The sequence below is a fragment of the Notamacropus eugenii genome, chromosome 1, assembly GCF_028372415.1.
Source record: "Notamacropus eugenii isolate mMacEug1 chromosome 1, mMacEug1.pri_v2, whole genome shotgun sequence".
Taxonomy (NCBI): Eukaryota; Metazoa; Chordata; class Mammalia; order Diprotodontia; family Macropodidae; genus Notamacropus; species Notamacropus eugenii.
This window is the reverse complement of record NC_092872.1, coordinates 101206903-101227733: the sequence shown is the minus strand read 5'-3', so window position 1 is coordinate 101227733 and position 20831 is coordinate 101206903. Positions and strand designations below refer to the sequence as shown.

The window sequence follows — 20831 nt, the reverse complement described above, 5'->3', positions numbered from 1 at the left end:
AACTCCATGTAGATTCATACGGTAAGAAGTTCTGGAGAGACCTACCCCTTGTGAAGGGGCAAATTGGGAACGCTCTTCAATTTGTTTGCTTTACACAACCTCTAAGGACATAGCCTTCCATGAGAGGTGGGGCTCTCCATGCCTGCCAGCTCTCGGGCCATGCAAATAGACAAAAGCTGTTTGAATTCCTTTGTGACCACCGAGAATATGGAAGCAATTTGTATCTCCATTTGCACCGTGTTGTGGGATGGACTCATTATGTGGTGGCAGACATCTTACCTAGCAAAGGTCTAGGCTGACCACAGGGTAAATGAAATACCATGTCCAAAGCTCCATTAAAAGAACTTTCTGTCCAAAGATTTCTCCATGAGTATTTTAGCTTGTAGTTCTTTAACTTTTAAGGGGTAAATTGGGGCTGGGGAGGAGGCATGCGCAAAAATGCCAGTGTAGTAAACACCAGCCAAGTTTTTTGTTTTTTCTTGTCCATGAACACCCTTCAGTTCAAGAACTGGGCAACTCTTAGATGAAGATAGATAATTATACTTGATAAGACCATGGAGGTTTTGGTATGTGAAGTTCTAGAAGCAACTTTCTTCCAGAAATCAAACCACATCTTGTTTTAAACTAGAGTTCCAAGGAACATGCTGCAAAGGCTCCCCAGTGTTTCTGGGGTGTGATGCAAAGCATGAGTCAAATTTTCCCCAGCAGTCACTCCTCATAAAACACTACCTGGGCTCTCTTTGGGGTTTTGAGTTGTCATGTATATTCTGAGGTGTTTGTGACTCATCGGTTCCATGAAATAAGAGCAGATAATCACTTTGGATGGTTTATCTTTCTTCTTTACTGCTGGTACATAGATTTCAGAAAATTTCCACTGTGACCTGAATTCTGACCAATTCAAAGGATTCTTACGGGCTCACACACCCTCTGTTGACTCCTCTAGTCAAGCCAGAGCTGCAATATTCTCAGTCACCTACCCATCTTCAGATATCTACCTTGTCATTAAGGTATGTGGAACCAGAAGGACTTTCATTTTTTGTCCTGATAGTTTGCCTATATTGTTTGGGGAAGGGGTTGAGAATATGCCTACCTGTCTTTGGGGAGAACCACTTATATGCTTCATTTTCGTAATTTCCAAATCAAGCTGCGTACTCATCTGAAAATTTTCATCTTTTCCTTCCTGAAGTAACTGACTCTTTCTAGATCCGTCATCTTTGGGTTTCTCCAAAATAGGTAACCATGCCTTGGAAAGCTCACTAGATTTTGCAGGTAGTTTTAGATTTTTATAAATACTTGCAACAGAATAAGTCCATGTTATAATTTCTAGGTCTTCTCACTTCTAGGAGTAGCCTTTGATCTATAAAATCCTACCTGAACCCCTTTCACTCTCAAAAGAAACCCTTGAAACCTTTGAGTTCTGAAACCCTCCCTGAAAAATCCAGTCCTCTTCTATCCCTAAATGTTCTTTTACTCACATCTTAGAGGCTGTGACCATCTGCAGTCAGGGCTGAAATGTGAATATAAAGTAGTTAGAAAAGAACCTAGCGATGAATGGGGTCCGGAAACCAAATCAAAACCAAACAAAAACAAAGAATCCCAAGCAGAACAATATTTAGAAGTCAGAAAATATCATCTGTGAACACTGTTTTTTTCTACACAAGACCCTATTAATTTGCCTAATTTTTCTCCTCTTTGGCAGTTAGGTGGCAGAGTGGATAGAACACTGAGCCTGGAGTCTGGAAGACTTGAGTTCAGATGTGGCTCAAACACTTTCTTCCTAGCTATGTGACCCTGGGCAGCTTACTTAACTTTTGTTTGCCTCACTTTTCTCCAAATGTAAAGTGGAGATCATAATAATAGCACCTACCTCCCAGAATCATTGCAAGAATCGAATGAGATCGTATCTGTAATGCACTTATCACAGTGCTTGGCACATAGTAGGAACTTAATAAATGCTGATTCCCGTTCTTCATGGAATCAGCAGAATTGAAATAAATGATCCAGAAACTTTGCTGCTGTAGAGATGTAGCCCAAGTGTTGACCTTTGAATAATTTTTCTGAGATTATAAGGTGATGACTTGCTTAAAGGGAGTTCTTTTAAGGTTGTAGAAAGTGTAAAATCCCTTTAGAGTGATCTCCATGTCCTCCACGGGCATCTCTTCATCTCTCCTAACCGCAGTTTCTTCATCTATAAAAGGGGATAATAACACTTACCTTGCCTGTTTTGCTTTTATAAATTGCAAGGTGTTATAGAATCGTGAACTATTTTTGTTCTTGCCAGGGATTCACAGACCCATAGGTTTGGAGGCAAAAGGGATCTTCACTATATTTAGTCCAACCCCTTCATCTTATAGATGAGGACTCAGAAGCTCAGAGAGGGTGTGACCTGCTAACAGTCACCCAGCTAGTGGAGTGATAGAGCTGGGAGAAGACCACAAGTCTTCTGACTCTGAGTCTGGAGGGCTCTCCACTACGTGACTGAATCTGCCAAATATTAGAAGTCACACATCATCTACTGTTTGTTGATCATTAAATAAGTACTTTCCCAGTGGTCAACAAAGGTCATGTTAGAAATGGGTACTTAGAGAACTTTCAACAAATTAAAGAATGAAGTGGAATTGTTTAATTTTGTCTCATTTTGATAGAATCATCAATTCGTATTTTTAAATCCCTACAAATAGTCATACCTTTTGAATTTAACTGTCTGCCCTAGCACATTATTTTTCAAGGAATTTGTAATCTAAGCAAACAAAAGCCAAAGAGATTAAATAGCTTTCTCTCTCTTTTATTAGATTTCAGATTTTTTTCAACATATTTATTTCAGGGGGATTTAAAATTTTTTTGAAGTTGTCTTCAAGTGAGTTTGTCAAATCCAGCTTGACAAATCCTTTTGTCCTCTTCAGCCTTGAACTAGATCAAAATGATGCCAGATTCCCTAGGATAACACAGCTGACTTTCTAGCATTCACCTAATTATTTCAGATTAGAAGCTATGCTAGCCCCTTGCTTGCAAATTTCCTTCCCAAGGCCCATTTAAATCAATAATAGTCACCCTAATAGGGGCTATAAGAGAGACAATTACAGATAATTTATTATCTTCATTTAGTCATCTTGCACATGGTTTAGTCTCTGAGCTTACTTTAAGAGAGAGCACATCTCCTTTTTTTTTAATTGTAGGGATCATAAAGCAAATTAGTTTGGAGCTTCCTATATGTCTCATGTGCTTTGTTTTAATATTACGTTTGTTGGTAGATTGAAAAAGTTCTCCAGCAGGGAGAGATTGGCGACTGTGCAGAGCCCTACATGGTTATCAAAGAAAGTGATGGCGGAAAGGTATGCTATTTTGAGTACCATTAAATGCAGATTTCTTAGAATGGATGGATATTTTGAGATTAATTCTGTAAAGCAGCTAATGGAGAATAGTTTTAATGTGTCCTGAGATAAAGCTTAAACAGTAGCAGTTAAATAAAGGGAGAAGCTCAATTTCTTTATATAAATGTAAAGGAGGGAAAATGCAATTCACACTTGATTTTCCAAAAATGGAAAGGACTCATCTAGATCAACTAAATTGTTTGAAGATATTGGCTATTTTTCATTGTTTGCTTGTTTTATTCCTATTGCCCAGCAGTGTATGTTTTACCTACAGTTGGCTCTTAATGAATGCCTTGGTGGATCCATTTTGGATAATAAAACTATATGAATGGTCTAGCTGGGTCAGGACCACTGCCTTGCTCTTAGCAAAATTTCCTTACTGCTCATTGACTGCTGCATGTCTAGTGTGGTGGCCACAAAAGTGACAAGAGACCCCACCACAATGAACAGAACCCCAGTTCCACAGCCCTTCTCTTGACAGCATGTGTGTGGGCTGAATGCATTAGCACATCAAACCTAAAATTGCTCTAAAGGACAGACTCATGCCACAAATATTAGGACTCCTTTTGTATCATTATTTAAACACCAAGTGCACATTTTCTTAAGTAAACATGAAAATAGCTAACTTTTTTTAACAAGATTTATGTATTTAGCATGTTGCAACAGACTCGTTATTGAATGATAATTATTAAGTACATTAAATCAACATCCAATGTTCATTAAATCAGTTATGCATTTATTTAAAATTCCTGTTTTTCATCCTATGTATGGAAGGACCCCCTTAGAAACTGTTGTGCTTTAAATGGGATGACTGTATTAGGTATCTATTAGGTGATGCCTAGAGGAAAGTTTGGGGAAACTAGCTGACTGTGAGGGCTTTGTGGTTAACTGTGTGAATTGTTTAAGGTATTGCCATTACTGACTACCAAAGTGACTGCCACTGTGGGTAGTTATAAGATCACAGATTTAGAGATAAAAGAAGAGGAAACTAAAACAGAGACCTGCTCGATGACCTGCTCAAGGTTACCTGTTAATAAATATCTGAGGTAGGATCTGAACCCAAGTCTATCTGACTGGTGTAGCCAGATGGTGAAGTGCATAGAGCACCGACCCTGGAGTTCATATCTGGCCTCAGATGCTTATTAGTTGCGTGACCCTGAGCAAGTTACTTAACTCTGTTGGCCTCAGTTTCCTCATCTGTAAAATGACCTGGAGAAGGAAATGGAAAACCACTCCAGTATCTTTGTCAAGGAAACTCCAAATGGAGTCACAGAGTCAAACATGACTGAAATGACCCAATGAAAACAACTATTGGAGCTTGTAAATCCAATGCCTTATCCACTACAGGATGCTGCTTCTCACCTACCTTTCTAAAAGCCGTCTCCAGTTTTGTTTCCTCATCTTCCCTACATTCCCATACTCCCCTGGGGTATCAATTTTGCTTGTTTTCTAGCCTCACATAGTAGTCTAGTTTGGAGTTTGCAGATATCATTATCTCTGTGATACATGAGATAATGCCATGGCGTTCACACTGCCTTGTTTCTGTGCACATGGTCTTCTCTTCTTTAGAGTAAAGAAAAGATTGAAAAGTTGAAAATTCAAGCTGAGTCCTTCTGCCAGCGCTTGGGAAAATACCGGATGCCTTTTGCCTGGGCTCCCATAAGTTTATCAAGTTTCTTCAGTGTTTCTACCCTTGATAGAGAAATAGCTGATATGGAAACCATGGTTGGTAAGGATTTCAAGTATGATGAGAGAGCTCATATTTCCCTTATGTATGCCACCTGTAAGGTAAACTTGAGTTGCTTGGGTAGGGGCACTGAAAGGAAGGGGACTTGGAGGAAGGGAACCAGAATGGACAAAAGTAATTGCTGCATTACATGCCCTTCCCAGAGTCAAATCCAAGAAATAACTTAGAAGACTATTTGCCATTATATTTGTGGGATTGAAATAAATGTATTGAATTTTTATAGTGACCTTTTCATTTAGGTTATATTCTTCCTAAAGGTTTATTAACTTTAAAACTACACACTTACTGTTTGACCCTGGGTGAATCATTTAACCCTGAATGCCTCCAAAAAAAAAACCTTTAAAACCACAGCTTTTAATCACCCTCAAAGAAAAGTCCTGAAAAATAAGAGTATGAAATAGACCCCTATGCTCTATGAAATAATAGAAATGTCATTAGACATTCCTATGACTGAAAAGACATAGGTTAAAGAAAGTCTACCCATCAGAGAAAGCAGTAAAATGTCAAACTCTATTACCATATCCCAATTAAGAGAAATAAATTTATCTTTTGTTCAGATGCCATGGAAAAAGTGGATTGGTGGTAAGAATATTCAACAGTAGTAGGGTGTAGCTTGTCCCCTCTCTCCCCTCCTTGTCCTATTACCTCATCATCAGTCTCTAGATTATTAACTTCTTGAGCAGGACGAGTAACGAATTCTTCAGGAGAGCTATTAAACTTCCAAGAATCATATCTCTGTGACTTATAATGATTCTCCCGAGATTCTCATAGTTTCCGTGAAAAGTTCCTGTCTTTCTTTTTCATGTACCCATCAACCCAAACTTCACATTCTTTTTTTTCTTTTTTCTCTCATTTTGTTTGCCTTTGTCTTATTCCTTCTTTTTGTTTCATTTTATTGATGTCTTTTGGAGCTTTTTATTTGTACCACAGTCACATCCCAGTATAATCCTCATTAAATCCTCCCTTGTAACAAAGAAATGTACAATCAGCAAGCCAACCAAGAAATCGGCCACATCTGAGGGTTCATGCAACATTCTCTTCCCATCATCCTCTTGTCTCTTTCATCTATCTTTCATTCATTCTTTGTCTTCCTTCTTTTCCCTTTTCTTGTCTTTCTTTCAGTATAGTTATCATCTTGTTCTTCTGAAATATGTTTAATTGGTTAATATGGTTCACTTTTTTGGACCCCAATATACATTCCACCATATTTAAAAGTCAATTTTAATTCAATCAATGTAGTTTGATTTTTAATTGCAAATAGAATTGAGAGAAGAATTCATATAAGAAATAAAATCCTTCCTTGGATGAAAATCCACCTTCAATGCCAATTCCAGAATATAGACAACTAGATTAATAGGTCTTTTTAAAACAGTTTACTGAAATGAAAAAAAGAAAATTAAAATGATAGGATTTTTGTTCTAGGGAAAAGTTCTGTGGGGGAGAGGAGAACACTGTCCCAATCTAGAAGACTTTCTGAGAAAAGCTTAAGCTTAGAAGACAGCTATATTGGCTCCAGCTTCAAAGCAACCACCATGACTGTAAACAGTTTTTTCAAACAGGTACTTTGTACATTTCTTTTACTTTGGGATTTCTAAAGCATTAAGACAGCCGCCACCATGCTGGTGTCTGCTAAAAGCAAAGCGAAACAAAAACTAAGAAAGAAGGATATTACCTTTCACATACATGGGGAAACAAGTATGTTCTTATAATACTCACAGATTAGAGATAGACAAGACCTTAGAAGATTCCCTAGTCCCATTGAACTGAATTCCATTAACTGAGTGGATTAATATTGGCAGTGATCTAGGTCCTTTACAAGGCACTGCTCTTATTCATTTTGTCATCTAGGTAATATTAATTTTAAGGGTTTACTAGGAACAGTAAAGTCACAAAGAAGACAAATATGATTTAGTTTTGTTTACAAGAGAACTGCTATATTCCAGATAGTATTTATGAAGTGCAGGGGTGGCGAGGTGATGTAGTAGGCAGAGTGCCAGATCTGGAGTCAGGATAACTCATCTTTCTGAATTAAAATTAGACCTCAGACACTTACTAGCTGTGTGGTCCTGGGAAAGTCACTTGACACTCTTTGCTTCAGTTTCCTCATCTATAAAATGAGCTGGAGAAGGAAATGGCAAACTACTCCAATATCCTTGCCAAGGAAACCTCAAAAAATGTGGCCATGAGGATTCAGGTATAACTGAAGCAACCAACAATGTTTAAGAAGAACATAGACATACTAGAAAGCTTCTAATGGAAGTCAATTAGGATGCTGAAATTTGGAAGCTGTAGTAAATGCATCAGGAACTAGAGGAGACAGCATAGCATGCATGGTCCAATGGGCACTGGATCTAGAATCAAGAAATCTGGATTCAAATCCAAAATTTTCCTCTTATTACTTGTGTGATCTTGGGCAAGTCACTTTCTGGACCACAATTCTTCATCTATAAGATAAGAAGATTGGACAAAATGACCTGTAGGGCCAATTCTAGTTCTCCTGGGATGATGGGAGAATGTTTAGTCTGGAGAAGAAAAGATCGAGGTAAGGCAGGATAGTTGATGGCCATCTTCAAATATTTGAAGGACTCTTAGGTAGAAGAGAAAACAGATTTATTCTAGGATGACCTAGAGGCAGAACTAGCAGCGATGGGTAAAAATGATAGGAAAACAGTTTGTGGCTTGATGCAAAAGCAAGTCTTCTAATAGAATTGCCTAACAATGGGAGGGACTGTATCAAGATGTAATTAGTCCTTTGCCAATGACGTTATTCAAGGAGAATCTGGTGACCACTTATCAAGGATGGAAAGAAGGGAGCTTGGGTACAAGCCTAGACTAAATGACCCTTAAGGTTCTTTCTAACTCTAAATACTATGAGTTTGTGGCTTCTAAAAGACATTTTGAACAATACTCAAGGATTAAAAAGATGTTCAGATTTTGACCCAACCCAAAGAATTGAATGTTAACATATGACTTCTGTTACACTAATACACTAATAATGACTTTCCTCCTATTAGGAAGGTGACCGTCTAAGTGATGAAGACTTACTCAAATTTTTAGCTGATTACAAAAGATCTTCATCATTACAGAGAAGAGTGAAGTCAATACCAGGTAGGGGTCACATGCCTTTGCTCTTTGCAGCATCACCAAACCCACTGAGTCCTGAATATAATCATTTGAATCGTATATGGATTCATATTATTAACAATGTCTTTTGAATGAATGAAATAATCATATTGATATATTTTTATTAAGCAAGTTATGAATCTTGGACTTGTGGAAAGAAGATAATTAAACTAAAAATAATTAAACTAAAAATCCATTGCTGTTCTTCTTCTTTAGAATGGTCCTTTTGCACGATTAAATGATTGTAATGCTTCCAATAAATAGCATGAAAAAAGCTAGTAAAGGAACTGATTACCACCAACTCTAAAGTACTGGACACGACATTTAACCACCTTGAAGCTGAGTTTCCTTATCAATAAAATGGGTGCTGTATTTGGCCTCAGGGCTCAGGTTAGAGCAAGGATCCAGGTTTGAGGATTTGCAGAAAATTGGTACTCGGGAAGCTGTTATATAAGTGTGAGTTTTATTACTGTGTGACACAAGAAGCAGTCAAAAACAAAAGTCACAAACACACACACACACACACACACATACACCCTATATAACAACATGGACAGAAAGAGAGTCATCCATACAAGGCCAGGTTCCCTCATGTGAGGGAAATATGTTCAGTGACAAGGTTTCAATGGGAGCACATGCTCAGAGTGGAATCCGATAAAGTAAGTCTTAGTAAACCTTAAAGACTGGTTTGGTTGGGAGAGGCAATCAGCACCAGACAGAGGAATGTCATTCTTGATCAGATCCAGATGTCATGGAGAAATTCCCCAGGGTAACCTATCAGTACCAGATTCAGGTATAGGAGTTTCCTGAGTAGAAACCAAAATTGGGTGAGTTGATTCCATGAGTTGGCACAGTGCTGCTGCATTCAGCTGGGCACCTCATGCAATCACATACTGACATTGTTACACGTTCGTACAGGGAAGCTGGGTGACTCAGTGGATATAGTGCTGGGTCTAGTTCAAATCCAGCCTCAGACACTTACAAGCTATATAACCCTGGGCAAGTCATTTAACCTTGTTTGCTTCATTTTCCTCACCTATAAAATGAGCTGGAGAAGGAAATGGCAAATCACTCCAGTATCTTTGCCAAGAAAACCCCAAATGGGCTCATGAAGAGTGAGACACAACTGAAAACAACTGAACAACAACGCATTTGCACAAGATCAGAATAAGTCTGGGCAGTGGAATAGTATAGGCTGTCTGTTATTGCTTACATGTTTATGGTCATTAGGCTCATTTAGTTTAAGTGACTCCATGTTGGAGTCCTAGCACTTATAACTACATCAAATACCATATTTAAAAATCACAGGTATCACAATAGGGAGCATGACCTGCCCAGCCTACTTCACAGAACTGTTGTGAAGAGTTTAGTGAATTATGTATCCCTATACCAAAAAGGTTGTCATTATTGTTGTTAATTATAGTAATAATATTGTGATCAAAAAAGGCTTTATTGCTTCCTATAGCAGTTTCTGAATCCCAAAGATAGAGATTACATAGTAATAAAGACAAATTGCTGAGAGACCGTAGAGTCACCATTTGGATTTCTGCTTTCTAAATGACTTATTAATTTCCCACATTAATTTACCGCCTTGGGCAGGATCAAAATTTCTGGAAAGGTAAATGAACTCTGCTTAGTGGAAAGAATACTGGATTTGGAGACAAAGGATCAGAGTTCAAATAATAGCTCTTCTACTTAACTATGTGACATTGGTCAAATTCTCTAAGCCTGGATTTCTTCCTTATAAAATGAAGGGGTTGGAATAGTTGATCACTAAGACCCTTCCCAACTCTAAATCTAAGTCCTAAAATGCTAATTGGCAAACAACAACAAAAATTTGACCGATACCATTTGTTTCCACTTACCCATGCATTTTATTTCAAAAAATTGTTTTTCTTTTTTTGCTGAAGGTTTACTTAGGCTAGAAATTTCACCAGTGCCAGAGGTACTAAACTGCTGCTGTCTGACTCCTGAGCTTTTACCTGTGAAACCGTTTCCTGAAAATCGGACCCGCCCACATAAAGAGATTCTGGAATTCCCAATTAAAGAAGTGTACGTCCCTCATACTGTCTACAGGTAAGAAAAATAAGAGTTCTTTTTAAGACCAACAAAGTTCTTATGCAGACAACTGGAGATGGTGCTTTGGATTTTTCACATAGACACTGTAAATTTTTAGTGGAGACCTCCTTGGTCCTCCAACCTTCACTCTGCTTGAACAAATATATCCATCTTTAGTATCTTTGCTTAGACAAATTTTAGATACTCTAAGAGGGAGGAATAAAAACTTCTGTTGGGTTTTTTTGGAGGGGAAGGAATGGGGGTAAGGGGAGGGTGGAAGTTTTCTTCACAGTCCAAGGCACTGGAAGTTTTTCCTTTGATACTTGTTTGAAATTATGCATGTATCCATCAGTGTAGGTCCTCCTTCTACTAACACAGATCTTAAACCTTCCATGCCTTAGTAGACAGTCTTTGTGAGTTGTTGCAAGAGGCTGAGGCTGAAAAAAATCTATCACCTGGTGGCCAACCTTTGGATTTTGTGTGTGAAGTTAGAGGACCTGAGTCCACACTTTGACTCAGACACTGCCCATGTGACCCTGAAACAATTCATTCCACTCTCTCTTGGCCTCAATTTCCTCATCTATAAAACTGGAAGTAATACTTTGATGGAAACTGTGATGTAATTCTGATAATATGACAAATTTAGGCATGGGGACAGACTGAGCAGAAGCAGAAATGAGGGAATGTACAAGGAGGGTTTAAGGGACAACAGGTAGTCTATTTTGGGTAGAATGTAGGTGTGTAGAGGGAAGTGAGATAAAGCTGGAATTGTAGGATAATGTCTGATTCAGGAAGCTCTTGAATGCCAGGCAATGAGTAAGTCAATCAATAAGCATTTATGAAACCCTTACTATGTGCTAGACTCTGTGCTGAACATCAGGGATTGAAAGAAATGTAAATAATCCCTGCCCTCAAGCAGTTTACATTCCAATAATTTGTGTGTGTGTGTGTGTGTGCATGTGTGTGTGTGTACTGAAAAGATAAAAGTGACCTTAGAAGGGGAATGCACAAGCACTTAGGGGAACTGGGATAGTCCTCTTGCAAAAGACATTTGAACTTTATGTATGTCATAAAGTTGTTGTGAAGAAAGTCATTTTTTAAAGTTTTTATTTGTTTTTACTTAGCCAACATTTGTCTTCTTACCCTCTCTTCCTTCTACCCCCAATTTGAGAAAACAAGAAAAATACAATCCATTACAAAAATATACAGTCAATCAAAACAAATTTCCACATTGGCCATATCCAAAAAAAATTGTCGCATTTTGCATTCTGTGTCCTCCATCTCTATTAGGAGAGGAGTAGCATGCTTCGTCATTAATGCTCTGGGATCTTGCTTGGTCATTATGCTGATAAGAGTTCAACACGATAATATTCTGTCACGCTTACATGACTTAACTTGTTCATCCATTCCCCAGTTTAAAGGCACCCCCTCAGATTCCCAACCTTTGCCATTTCAAACAGTTTTTTTACATCCTTAGAATTTGTTTTGCTTCTATAGCACTTCCCTTTATTCCCCCTCCCCTTTCTCTCCTATTTCCCTGCTGAGTGAAATGTGTTCTGTACTCAACTCTATGTGTGTATATGTGTCTTCCTTCATTTGACCAGTTCAGATGAGTGAGTAGCAGCCATTACATTCCACCCTTCCCCACTCTTTGTTTGTATGGATTTCAACTTGTCCACCCTCACTATGTGAGATAATTTTCCACTGCTCCCCACCCCAACCCTTGGGCTTTATGCTTAAGCTGTATTGATGGTTAACATTTTGGAGTCATCCTCTTCTTTTGAACTTATATCCCCAGTCTACCATAACAGCTCATTACAGTGAGGTTGGTGTTTTGTTTGCCTGAACTTCCAGACTACTTGACTCTGGCCTTGATGTTATAGTTGGGCTCTTTGGTACTTCTGAAGGAAAGGTTTGGGCCCATCCTGTTTTCTTGGGATACTGAGTGTTGTGTTACTCTAAGATTTGGAGGACAGGTTAGGGACCTGCAAGCTTTCAGTGCTCCCAAAGGAATCTGATCTGGTGCAAAGTCTGATCACTACCTTGTCCTGGCGGCCTGATCTCTGCCAAGTCTGGCCTGGGTTTGAATGTGACAAAAAGTAGTTTGCTGCAGGGGAGGGAGGGAGGAAGTGGGGGGAGAAGCTCTGTTGATTCAGAGAGGCAGAACTGCAGACTTCCTGAAGAAAGTACCGTGTAAATTGGTGACACTGTAATATTAATGTAAGTAGCAATTCTACTGATAACGATTAACCAGGCTGGTCATACTCAAAGCTTCTTCATCTTGGTATGACTGGATACAGCTTGTATTCTACTGACAGAGCTCTTGAGAACTCAGAATCATTGCCACCTCCTAATGGGGGGGGGGGGAGGAAGCTGATGGAGGCAGAGCATTCTGGAGAAAATAGAGAACAGTAACATGGTGTAGTAGCAAAAGTGCAGCAGCAGCTAGCATTTATACATGCCTTTAAGGTTTGCAAAGTACTTCACACATACTATCTCATTTTATACCCACAACAACCTTAGGAGGCAGGTGCTATTATTGTCCTCATTTAACAAATAAGGAAACTGAGGCAGGCAGAAGTTAAGTGATTTGCCCAGGATCACGAAGCCAAGTAAGTGTTTAAGGGCAGATTTGAACTCAGCTATTCCTAACTCCAGGTCCAGAACACTATCTCGTGAAAGACATAACTGTCTGCTAGGAAGATCACTGTTTTTAGAGGCAGAAGACCCTAAGTTCAAATCCTCATTCTCTAACTCATTCTGTAACAGTAGGACCTAAGAGTGTGTATGTTATATGCATTTTGCATGTGTGTATATGTATACATATATGTATATGTGCATATACACTATACTCTCTTACATACATACACACATATGTGTTGGACTGGTGAACTGAATCCAACCTCCTCACTTTACTGCTAAAAAAAAAACAAATACCCTGAGAAATTAAAGAACTTCATGGGCTCATTCTTGTTATTGTTGTTCAGTTGTCATTGCATGACCCCATTTAGGGATTTCTTGGCAAAGATATTGGAGTGGTTTGCCATTTCTTTTTCCAGCTCACTTTACAGATGAGGAAACTGAGGCAAACAGGGCTAAATGATTTGCCCAGGGTCACGCAGCTAGTAAGAATCATGAATTTATAGAGTTAGAAGGGACTTTGGAGTCTCTCATCTAACTTCTCCAACATCTTGAAAGTTAAGAGAAATATAGCCTGTCTTTCACAAAAAAAGGACTATTTTCTCTTGGGGACTGGTTCTTAGCAGCATCACTGTTCCCTCTTTTCTTCACTTAAGACGTTGTTCCCTCTCTGAATCCACTGGACAAGGGAGCTCTCTGGCCAGGATCTCTATCCCTTAGGTAACATTTAAATAAATTCTGAAGGAACAGAATACTGACACCCTCCACCTCCTACAGTGGCTTGAAGGAAAGTAGTTATTTCCTCTAGAAGTCATCTTGTCCCACCGCTTATTTTACAGATGGGGAAACTGAGGCTGAGAGGTTTAGTGATTTGCCAATCCATAGTCAAGCAGATATTATCTCAGAGGTAGGATTTGAGCTCAGGTCCTGTTACTACAAATTCAATGATCTTTCTACCCTGGCATGTACTTTTGCTCAAGGTTGCATAGGTAGTAAGTAGTACAGCTAAGATTTGAAATCAGGTCCTGTAGATTCCAAGTCCATCGATTTTTCCCCTGGCTCCACACTGGTGACTGAAGCTAACTTTGTTTCTGTTTGCAAAATATCACCCTGTACTTGAACCCATACTTGTGGCATTGGAGTAGATTTGCACAAAATGAATTTTGTGGCTCTCCCATTTGCTTCAGCATTTCATTACCCACATAAGGCGTTTATTGCTCCGTCTACTCCTTTGCAATGAACATTATCCCTTAATTATATCACAGCTATTCTCAGAGTACATTAGTGAGAACCGAATGATCCCCAAATGTAGGAGTGCCAAGGAGGACAAGTCTGAACAGAGCACTTTTTGCTCACTTGGTAATGTAAGGTCAAGAGCTGCAGATATCAGGTGGATGCACTGTGTTCTCCAGGACTCTACCAGCCCCCAGATTTGTATATTTGGGAAAAGTGGCAAAGCAAGTAGAAACTTGAGATTTTGATATCTGTCACAAATTGAATGGGAATGTGAGGTTAGGGTGGTCTCCTTGGTAGAGCAAATAGCCTATCCCCTAGAATGTTTGGCTTGAGCCCCCAAACCCATGCATCCTGGGGAAGAAGGGGACCACAGAGAGGGTACATGGTGGTCCTAGCAGATGGACACCACAGTGTAAAACTATTGAAGATGCTGAGAGAGTGGATGGGAAGTATAACTTTTAGATGGAAGCTACCTTGGTGCTCAAGGGCAAATCCCTGGTCACCCTGCCCTAGTAGGGTGGCTCTGAGAACAATCTTCTCTTTGGTTTGACTGTATTGCCTTCTCCCCCAGCTCTAAGTCTCTGATATTATATAGAGGAAAGAAAGCTATAGTGGACTAGGTTCTTTTGTTAAGTTTTTAGTCATATTAACTTATATTTTATGTACTTTAAGGTTATAAAAATGCATTACATACACCATTTCATTTGGTTCTCCCAGCTATTTCATGGGGTAGATACAATAGATATTCTCATACTGATTTTACAGATTTGGAAGCTAAGGCTGAGGAGCTAGTGACTAGTAGGCACGCACAGTAGGTGTCAGATTGGATTTGAACCCAGTCTCCTTACTCCAAGTTCAGCCTTCTTTCCACTACACTATATTGTCACTAAGTGTTCTGAAGCTACTTGACTAAATATTCTTCCCAGTAGATGACATAAACAGGGACACATATATGACAAAAAAAAAAAAAGGATATAAGTTGGAAGCAGACTGAGAAATAACACCTTCCAAATGCTTCACCAACCCATAGGAAATATCCAAAGGGCCAGAGGAAGGTCTATAATGGTAGACCTTCTACGGAAGATCTGGGAAAAGATATGGAAGAGAATCCCACAAAAAAGGAGAAGTTGAGGAAAAATTATCACCCACATTGATGTCGGTCAACTAGCATTTATTAAGCTCTTACTGTATGCCAGGTAGAGACTAAGGGTACAAAGAAAGAAAGGCAAAAGACCATCCCTACTCTCAAACAACTCACAGTCTAATGAGGGAGGCCATATGCAAACAACTATATACAAGCAAGATACAGACAGGATAAACTGAGAGTAGTCTCAGAAAGACCCATCTTCAGAATTCAAATCTGACCTCCAACACTTACTAGCTATGTGACCTTGGGCAAGTCACTTAACACTGTTTGCCTCAGTTTCTTTGTCTATAGACTGAGCTGGAGAAGGAAATAGCAAACCACTCAAGTATCTTTGCCAAGAAAACCTCAGATGGGGTCACGAAGAGTCAGACACGACTGAAACAATTCAATAAGAACAAAAGTCTCAGAGGGAAGGCACTATGATTAAGGACTGGGGAAGACTTCTTGCACTGAAACTTGAAAAAGCCAGGGAAAGCAGGAGAAGATGAGGAGGGAGAGTAGAATATTCAGGATATGAGGGGACAGCCAGTGAAAATGCTCCAAGTCAGAAAATAGAGTGTCTTGTTTAAGGAGCAACAAGGAAGCCAGCTTTATTAGGTCAAGGAGGATGTGGAGGAGAATAAGGTATAAAAAGACTAGGACAGTGGGAAAGAACAAGATTATGAAGGAATTTAAAAGCCAGATGGAGGCTTTTCTATTTGATAATGAAGCAAAATGGAGCCACTGGAGTTGAACGAAAAGAGAGTGACATGGTCAGGACTACACTTTAGGAAGATTGACTTGATAGTTGAGTCAAGGATGAACTGGAGTGGGAAGAGACTTGAGTCAAGGAGAACAATCAGCAGACCACTGCAATAGTGCAGATATGAGGCTGAGAGGGTCTACACCAGGTCTTGGCAGTATCAGAGGAGGGAAGGAGGCACATATAAGAGATGTTCAAGATAAAAATGACAAGACTTGGCAACTGATCAGATATTGGTTTGGGGTCTAAGAGAGTGAAGGTTGAGGATGACATCTAAATTGTGAGCCTGGGTGACTAGGATGATGTTGGTGGCATTAATAGGAGTGGGGAAGAGAGGAAGGTTTTGGGGAGAACATAATTAGTTCAGTTTTAGACTTGTTGAACTTAAGATGTCTAGTAGACTTTCAGTTCAAGATGTTAAATAGGCAGTGGGAAATGGAAGATCTAGAGATCAGAGAGAAGTTAGGACTGTACGAAAATCTGAGAATCATTAGCATAGAGATGATAGTTGAATCCCTGGAAGCTGATGAGATCACAAAGTGAAAAAGTTTGCAGGAAGAAAATGACCCAGGACAGAGCTCTGAGGACATCGATGGGCTGGTAAATGTTGAACAACTGCAATGGAGGTTGGGGAGGAGCGTGCCCAAGACACACTGAAGTTCAATCACCATTACTAACATTTTCTCCATTCATTTAAGTCTAAACAATCAACAAAACAATAAACCAAGCTCTGATTTGTAGCATTTCCAAAATATAAATGCTCATACTGAAAATTTAATAATTGACTCCAACTGGTTCAGACTGGCTTCAGCATACCCTATTGTGGTAAATCTGCTATTACAAAAAACTGAGGCACAGAAGTCTGAGCATAATCTATCTATTGATAAGGCTAGCAATTACCAATAACAGAGGTCAATGATCCCTCAGTGATCAAATATTCTCCCAGAGTGGTCTTTTATACTGTCTGGTTACATAAGTTCATTACATTTTAGTTGTGTCTGACTCTTCATGACCCCAATTTGGGTTTTTTTGGTAATGATACTGGAATGCTTTGCCATTTCCTTCTCCAGCTCATTTGACAGATGAGGAAACTGAGGCAAACAAGGTTAAATGATTTACCCAGAGTCACAGAGCTGATAAGTGTCTGAGACCAGATTTGAACTCAGGAAAATGAATCTTTCTGACTCCATACCCAATGTTCTGTCTGCTACCCAACCTAACCACCCAAGTTCAAAGTGCTACTTCTCCCTATTTGCTTTTATACAGAGGTCAAAGACCCTGTTTGATTTAATCCAAAGGAATTGAATTCTGATTGTGGAATTTCCATCATCATCACAAATATAGCCCCTGCCCTGCGTTAGTCCCACCATCTGTCTACTCCATAAATTCAATTCTGAATACCGGTGTATCCTCCTTTGAGCAAACCTAACACATGAAAACCAAGATGAACAAGCCACTTACATTGTTTTAGAAAATAATTATTTATTTTATAGAGTTCACCATAGAATTCCTTAAAAGGGTTGACCCTTCTGTATTTAACTAAGTTTACAAAAATATGAATGACATTTGTTACACAAAGATACATGCATATGTATACATGTACTGACAAAGTCAAATGGGCTTTTAAATCCTTTGTGTTTCTGGTGTAACAGCCCCTTCATTAGTCTTTAATAAACTGCAGAGCTCCCCTGTTGAAGGACTGCTAGTGAGTCATCTTGACCATAGCTAATGCATCTGGTTCCTGAGCTTAGATAATCTTCATTAGTTACCCTTCTGGGATTCTATAACCAGAGGTACTTGGAATCTAACTCTTCTGGAATTTGAGAGAATTGGGGCATCAGTGACAGATGCAGTCTTTTGGCTGGGTAGTTATCCTTGAGAGGACTGGATCTAGGTAAAATTGCCAAGTAGTCAAAGTCTGTTCCCATCACTTTTCCACCTCTATCTTCCACCCCAACGAGACTGTTTTTGTTCCTTATCTCTCTGTCCCATTCTCTCTCCTACCCTAATCCATTCCCAACCCATTCTGGTACCCTGACCTCTATCTAAACCTGCTCTCACCAATAGGAAAGGATCTGCTATCAAAATCATTTAGGCTTCCCTCTGACTTTTAAGTCAATATGTTCCTTTTCCCAGGGTTATTTGAATTTTTTAAGTCTTAACCAGGATTCTAGAATGACAGACTTTGTTTCCTCTGGTTCCAGTGGCTCCTGTCCCTCCCCCATTAAATACATTCCTAGCCCTCCTGAAGATATTTGAGTAGTCCCGGGGAACTTTTCAAAACACTGACAGTCACACCATCAGCCTGAAGAGTAATATTTATTCCAAAGGAAACAACTAGGTCCCAGAGTGAGAGGGAAAGAAAAGGGGGGCACCAGGAACTCTAACTACAAATGTTGCCATCCTCTTCCTCCTTCCCTCCCTCCCACTTGCTGGTTATAGGGTGAGATAACAGGCCGAAAGGCAGCGCTCAAGGCTTCAACCCTTTTTTAGATTGGAGGAGGGAACTGAGGAGAGCACAGACACCTCACTCTAAAGAATAATTTGTAAACAAAATAAGCATTTAGTAAGCACCAATGATACAAAGGCAAAAGCACAACCCTTTCTGCCTTCAAGAAGAGTACCTTCATTGCATTTAGTTTGCTATATACAAAGAAATTGTGAGAGGAAAGCTATAGGGGAGAAGGGATCAGTTAAGGGGGAATCACTGTATAGAAGGTGATCCTTGAACTGAGCACTGAAGGAATCAGGTCTAAGAGATGAAGACGAGAAAGGAGGGCATTCCAAGCATTAGAGACAGTCAGTGCAAGACTGGTAATGGAATGTCAAGTGTGAGGAATTGTAAAAATGCTCATTTGGCTGAACCATAGTGTGCATAAAATCTTGGGGGCCTAGGGGGTAGAATAAAGGAATCCCTAAAGCAAAGGCTTTTTTAAAGAAAGAAGTAGGAAAGAGAAGAGCACTCCAGACTCAAAGAGGAAATTCATTTAGACCCAGAAGAACATGAAAATCTGAGGATGGTGTGTCTTTGCTCCATGACACAGGCTGAGTCAATCTGGTTGTTTCTTTCCATAGGTTTAAGTAACTTGTATTTACTCTCTCAAGAACCCCATTGTTCAAAGCATGCTTTGGCTCATTTCCCATGTGGTAGTTTCATTTTATATGCAGCGCACTAAAAGTGGTAATGAAGATTCCAGCTGCTTTACTGTTGAGGGAGAACAAGAGCCTCATCGTTTGTAGGCAGTCTCAATGCAACCTTCAAAGACAATTTTATCCTTCTGTTGATGGGAGCATGCATGGAGATCACAGGAGCTAATATTATAATGAGGTTGTAAAGCAGGTTGCCATCCCTTAAACTGGTTATTACATTAAGGAAAGCCACATAAAATGCATTTTCATCTCTCATCCAAAGCCCATGGAGCCTCTGAGGTCTTGTTTATCTAATTATCAAACTCACTTGCAGAGGACCAGGCTTGCTGGGAATAGGCATAACAGCTGAAACATGACTTCTTTGATGGATAATTAGCTACTTCCAGGCCTCCTACTCCGTCAATGCTCTTGGACTCTCAGTCGTCTTCAAGCTGGCCTAGTATCTGGCCTGGTAGTAAGTGACCTCCCCAGGCTGTGGCTATATCCCAGCAACCACTGTTTAACCCATGCCCTACAGAGGCATGCAGGATATGAACATTAGACTGGATTGCTCTGGGAATCATTCTGTGTGAGTAATGACAGCTCAGTAAGCGTGTGAATTGACAAATGAAAATAAACCAGAAGACCCTGTGGTGGACCCAAACTGTTGGAGAAGAATCCAATGGGAAAATTCAAAGTAATTTTTTTAATGAAAATTTATTCTGTACAAGGCTTCTCCAGAATTAACCAGCCTAGAGATTTGGGTAATTGCATTAAGTCTCAGTTTTGGTTTTGTTTACAGAGTGAATTATCCCAAGATGTAGAGCAGGAGTTACCAACTTAGGGAGAGTGAACTTGGTTTGTGGTGGGGTTTTTTAATATTTTGATAATTGAATTTCTTTTTTTCAAAACTTTCATATCTATTTTTGACAATACTTGATCTCTAGGATTGACTCAAGTCAGTCAGCAAGCATTCATTAAGCACCTACTACGTGCTACTCACTGTGCTAAGCACTGGGGATACAAAGAAAGGCCAAAACAACTCCTTCCCTGAAGACCAGGACCTCACATTCCCATAAGGAAGACAACATGTAGATAACTAGATAAATATAAGATTTATACATAGTAGAAGGAAAGTAATTTTAGAGGAGAAGGTACTTGTAGCTTGGAAAGACTGGAAAAGGTCTGCTGAAGAAGGCAGGTTTTGAGCTGAGGTTTGAATGAAGTCTAAGAAAACCAATGCAACAAATATTCTGGAGCTGTTTTCCCAATCCTGATTTGCCCTAGCATTCTAGGTCCCCAACTGCTATATCTCCCTTCAAAGTATAGAACAGGGGTGGGGAACTTGTGACCTAGAGGTCGCATGCAGCCCTTTGACTGAATCCAAACGTCACACAACAAATCCTTTTATAGAGTCTGAGGACTTGGGGATAGTTTTCTAATTCTATAACTCATGAGCCCCCACAAGTATGCTTCCCCTATCATTATCAATTGTTCTAGTCAGCCAAACTTAAATTAGCTGTTAAGTAGAGATATTTGCTAGAGCACTGTAGTAAGAAAAGTTGGTACAAACCTTGAAAAGTTTGAATCATGCTCTCCCACTAGTACCTATCAACTCCAGAGGAAAATAATAAAAAT

The 20831-nt window shown here is 39.5% G+C and overlaps 1 protein-coding gene across 3 annotated transcripts in view; it reads left to right on the top strand.

Annotated features, from left to right (window-relative positions):
- DOCK8 (dedicator of cytokinesis 8) overlaps positions 1-20831 on the top strand; it is a 315501-nt gene that overhangs the window by 153083 nt on the left and 141587 nt on the right. For all 3 annotated transcript variants that reach the window (XM_072610925.1, XM_072610934.1, XM_072610944.1), the window contains 6 exons: positions 858-1007; positions 3252-3332; positions 4941-5100; positions 6541-6677; positions 8133-8226; positions 10152-10317. In XM_072610925.1, the coding sequence (XP_072467026.1) occupies positions 858-1007; positions 3252-3332; positions 4941-5100; positions 6541-6677; positions 8133-8226; positions 10152-10317 (788 nt within the window). The remainder of the gene's footprint in view (positions 1-857; positions 1008-3251; positions 3333-4940; positions 5101-6540; positions 6678-8132; positions 8227-10151; positions 10318-20831) is intronic.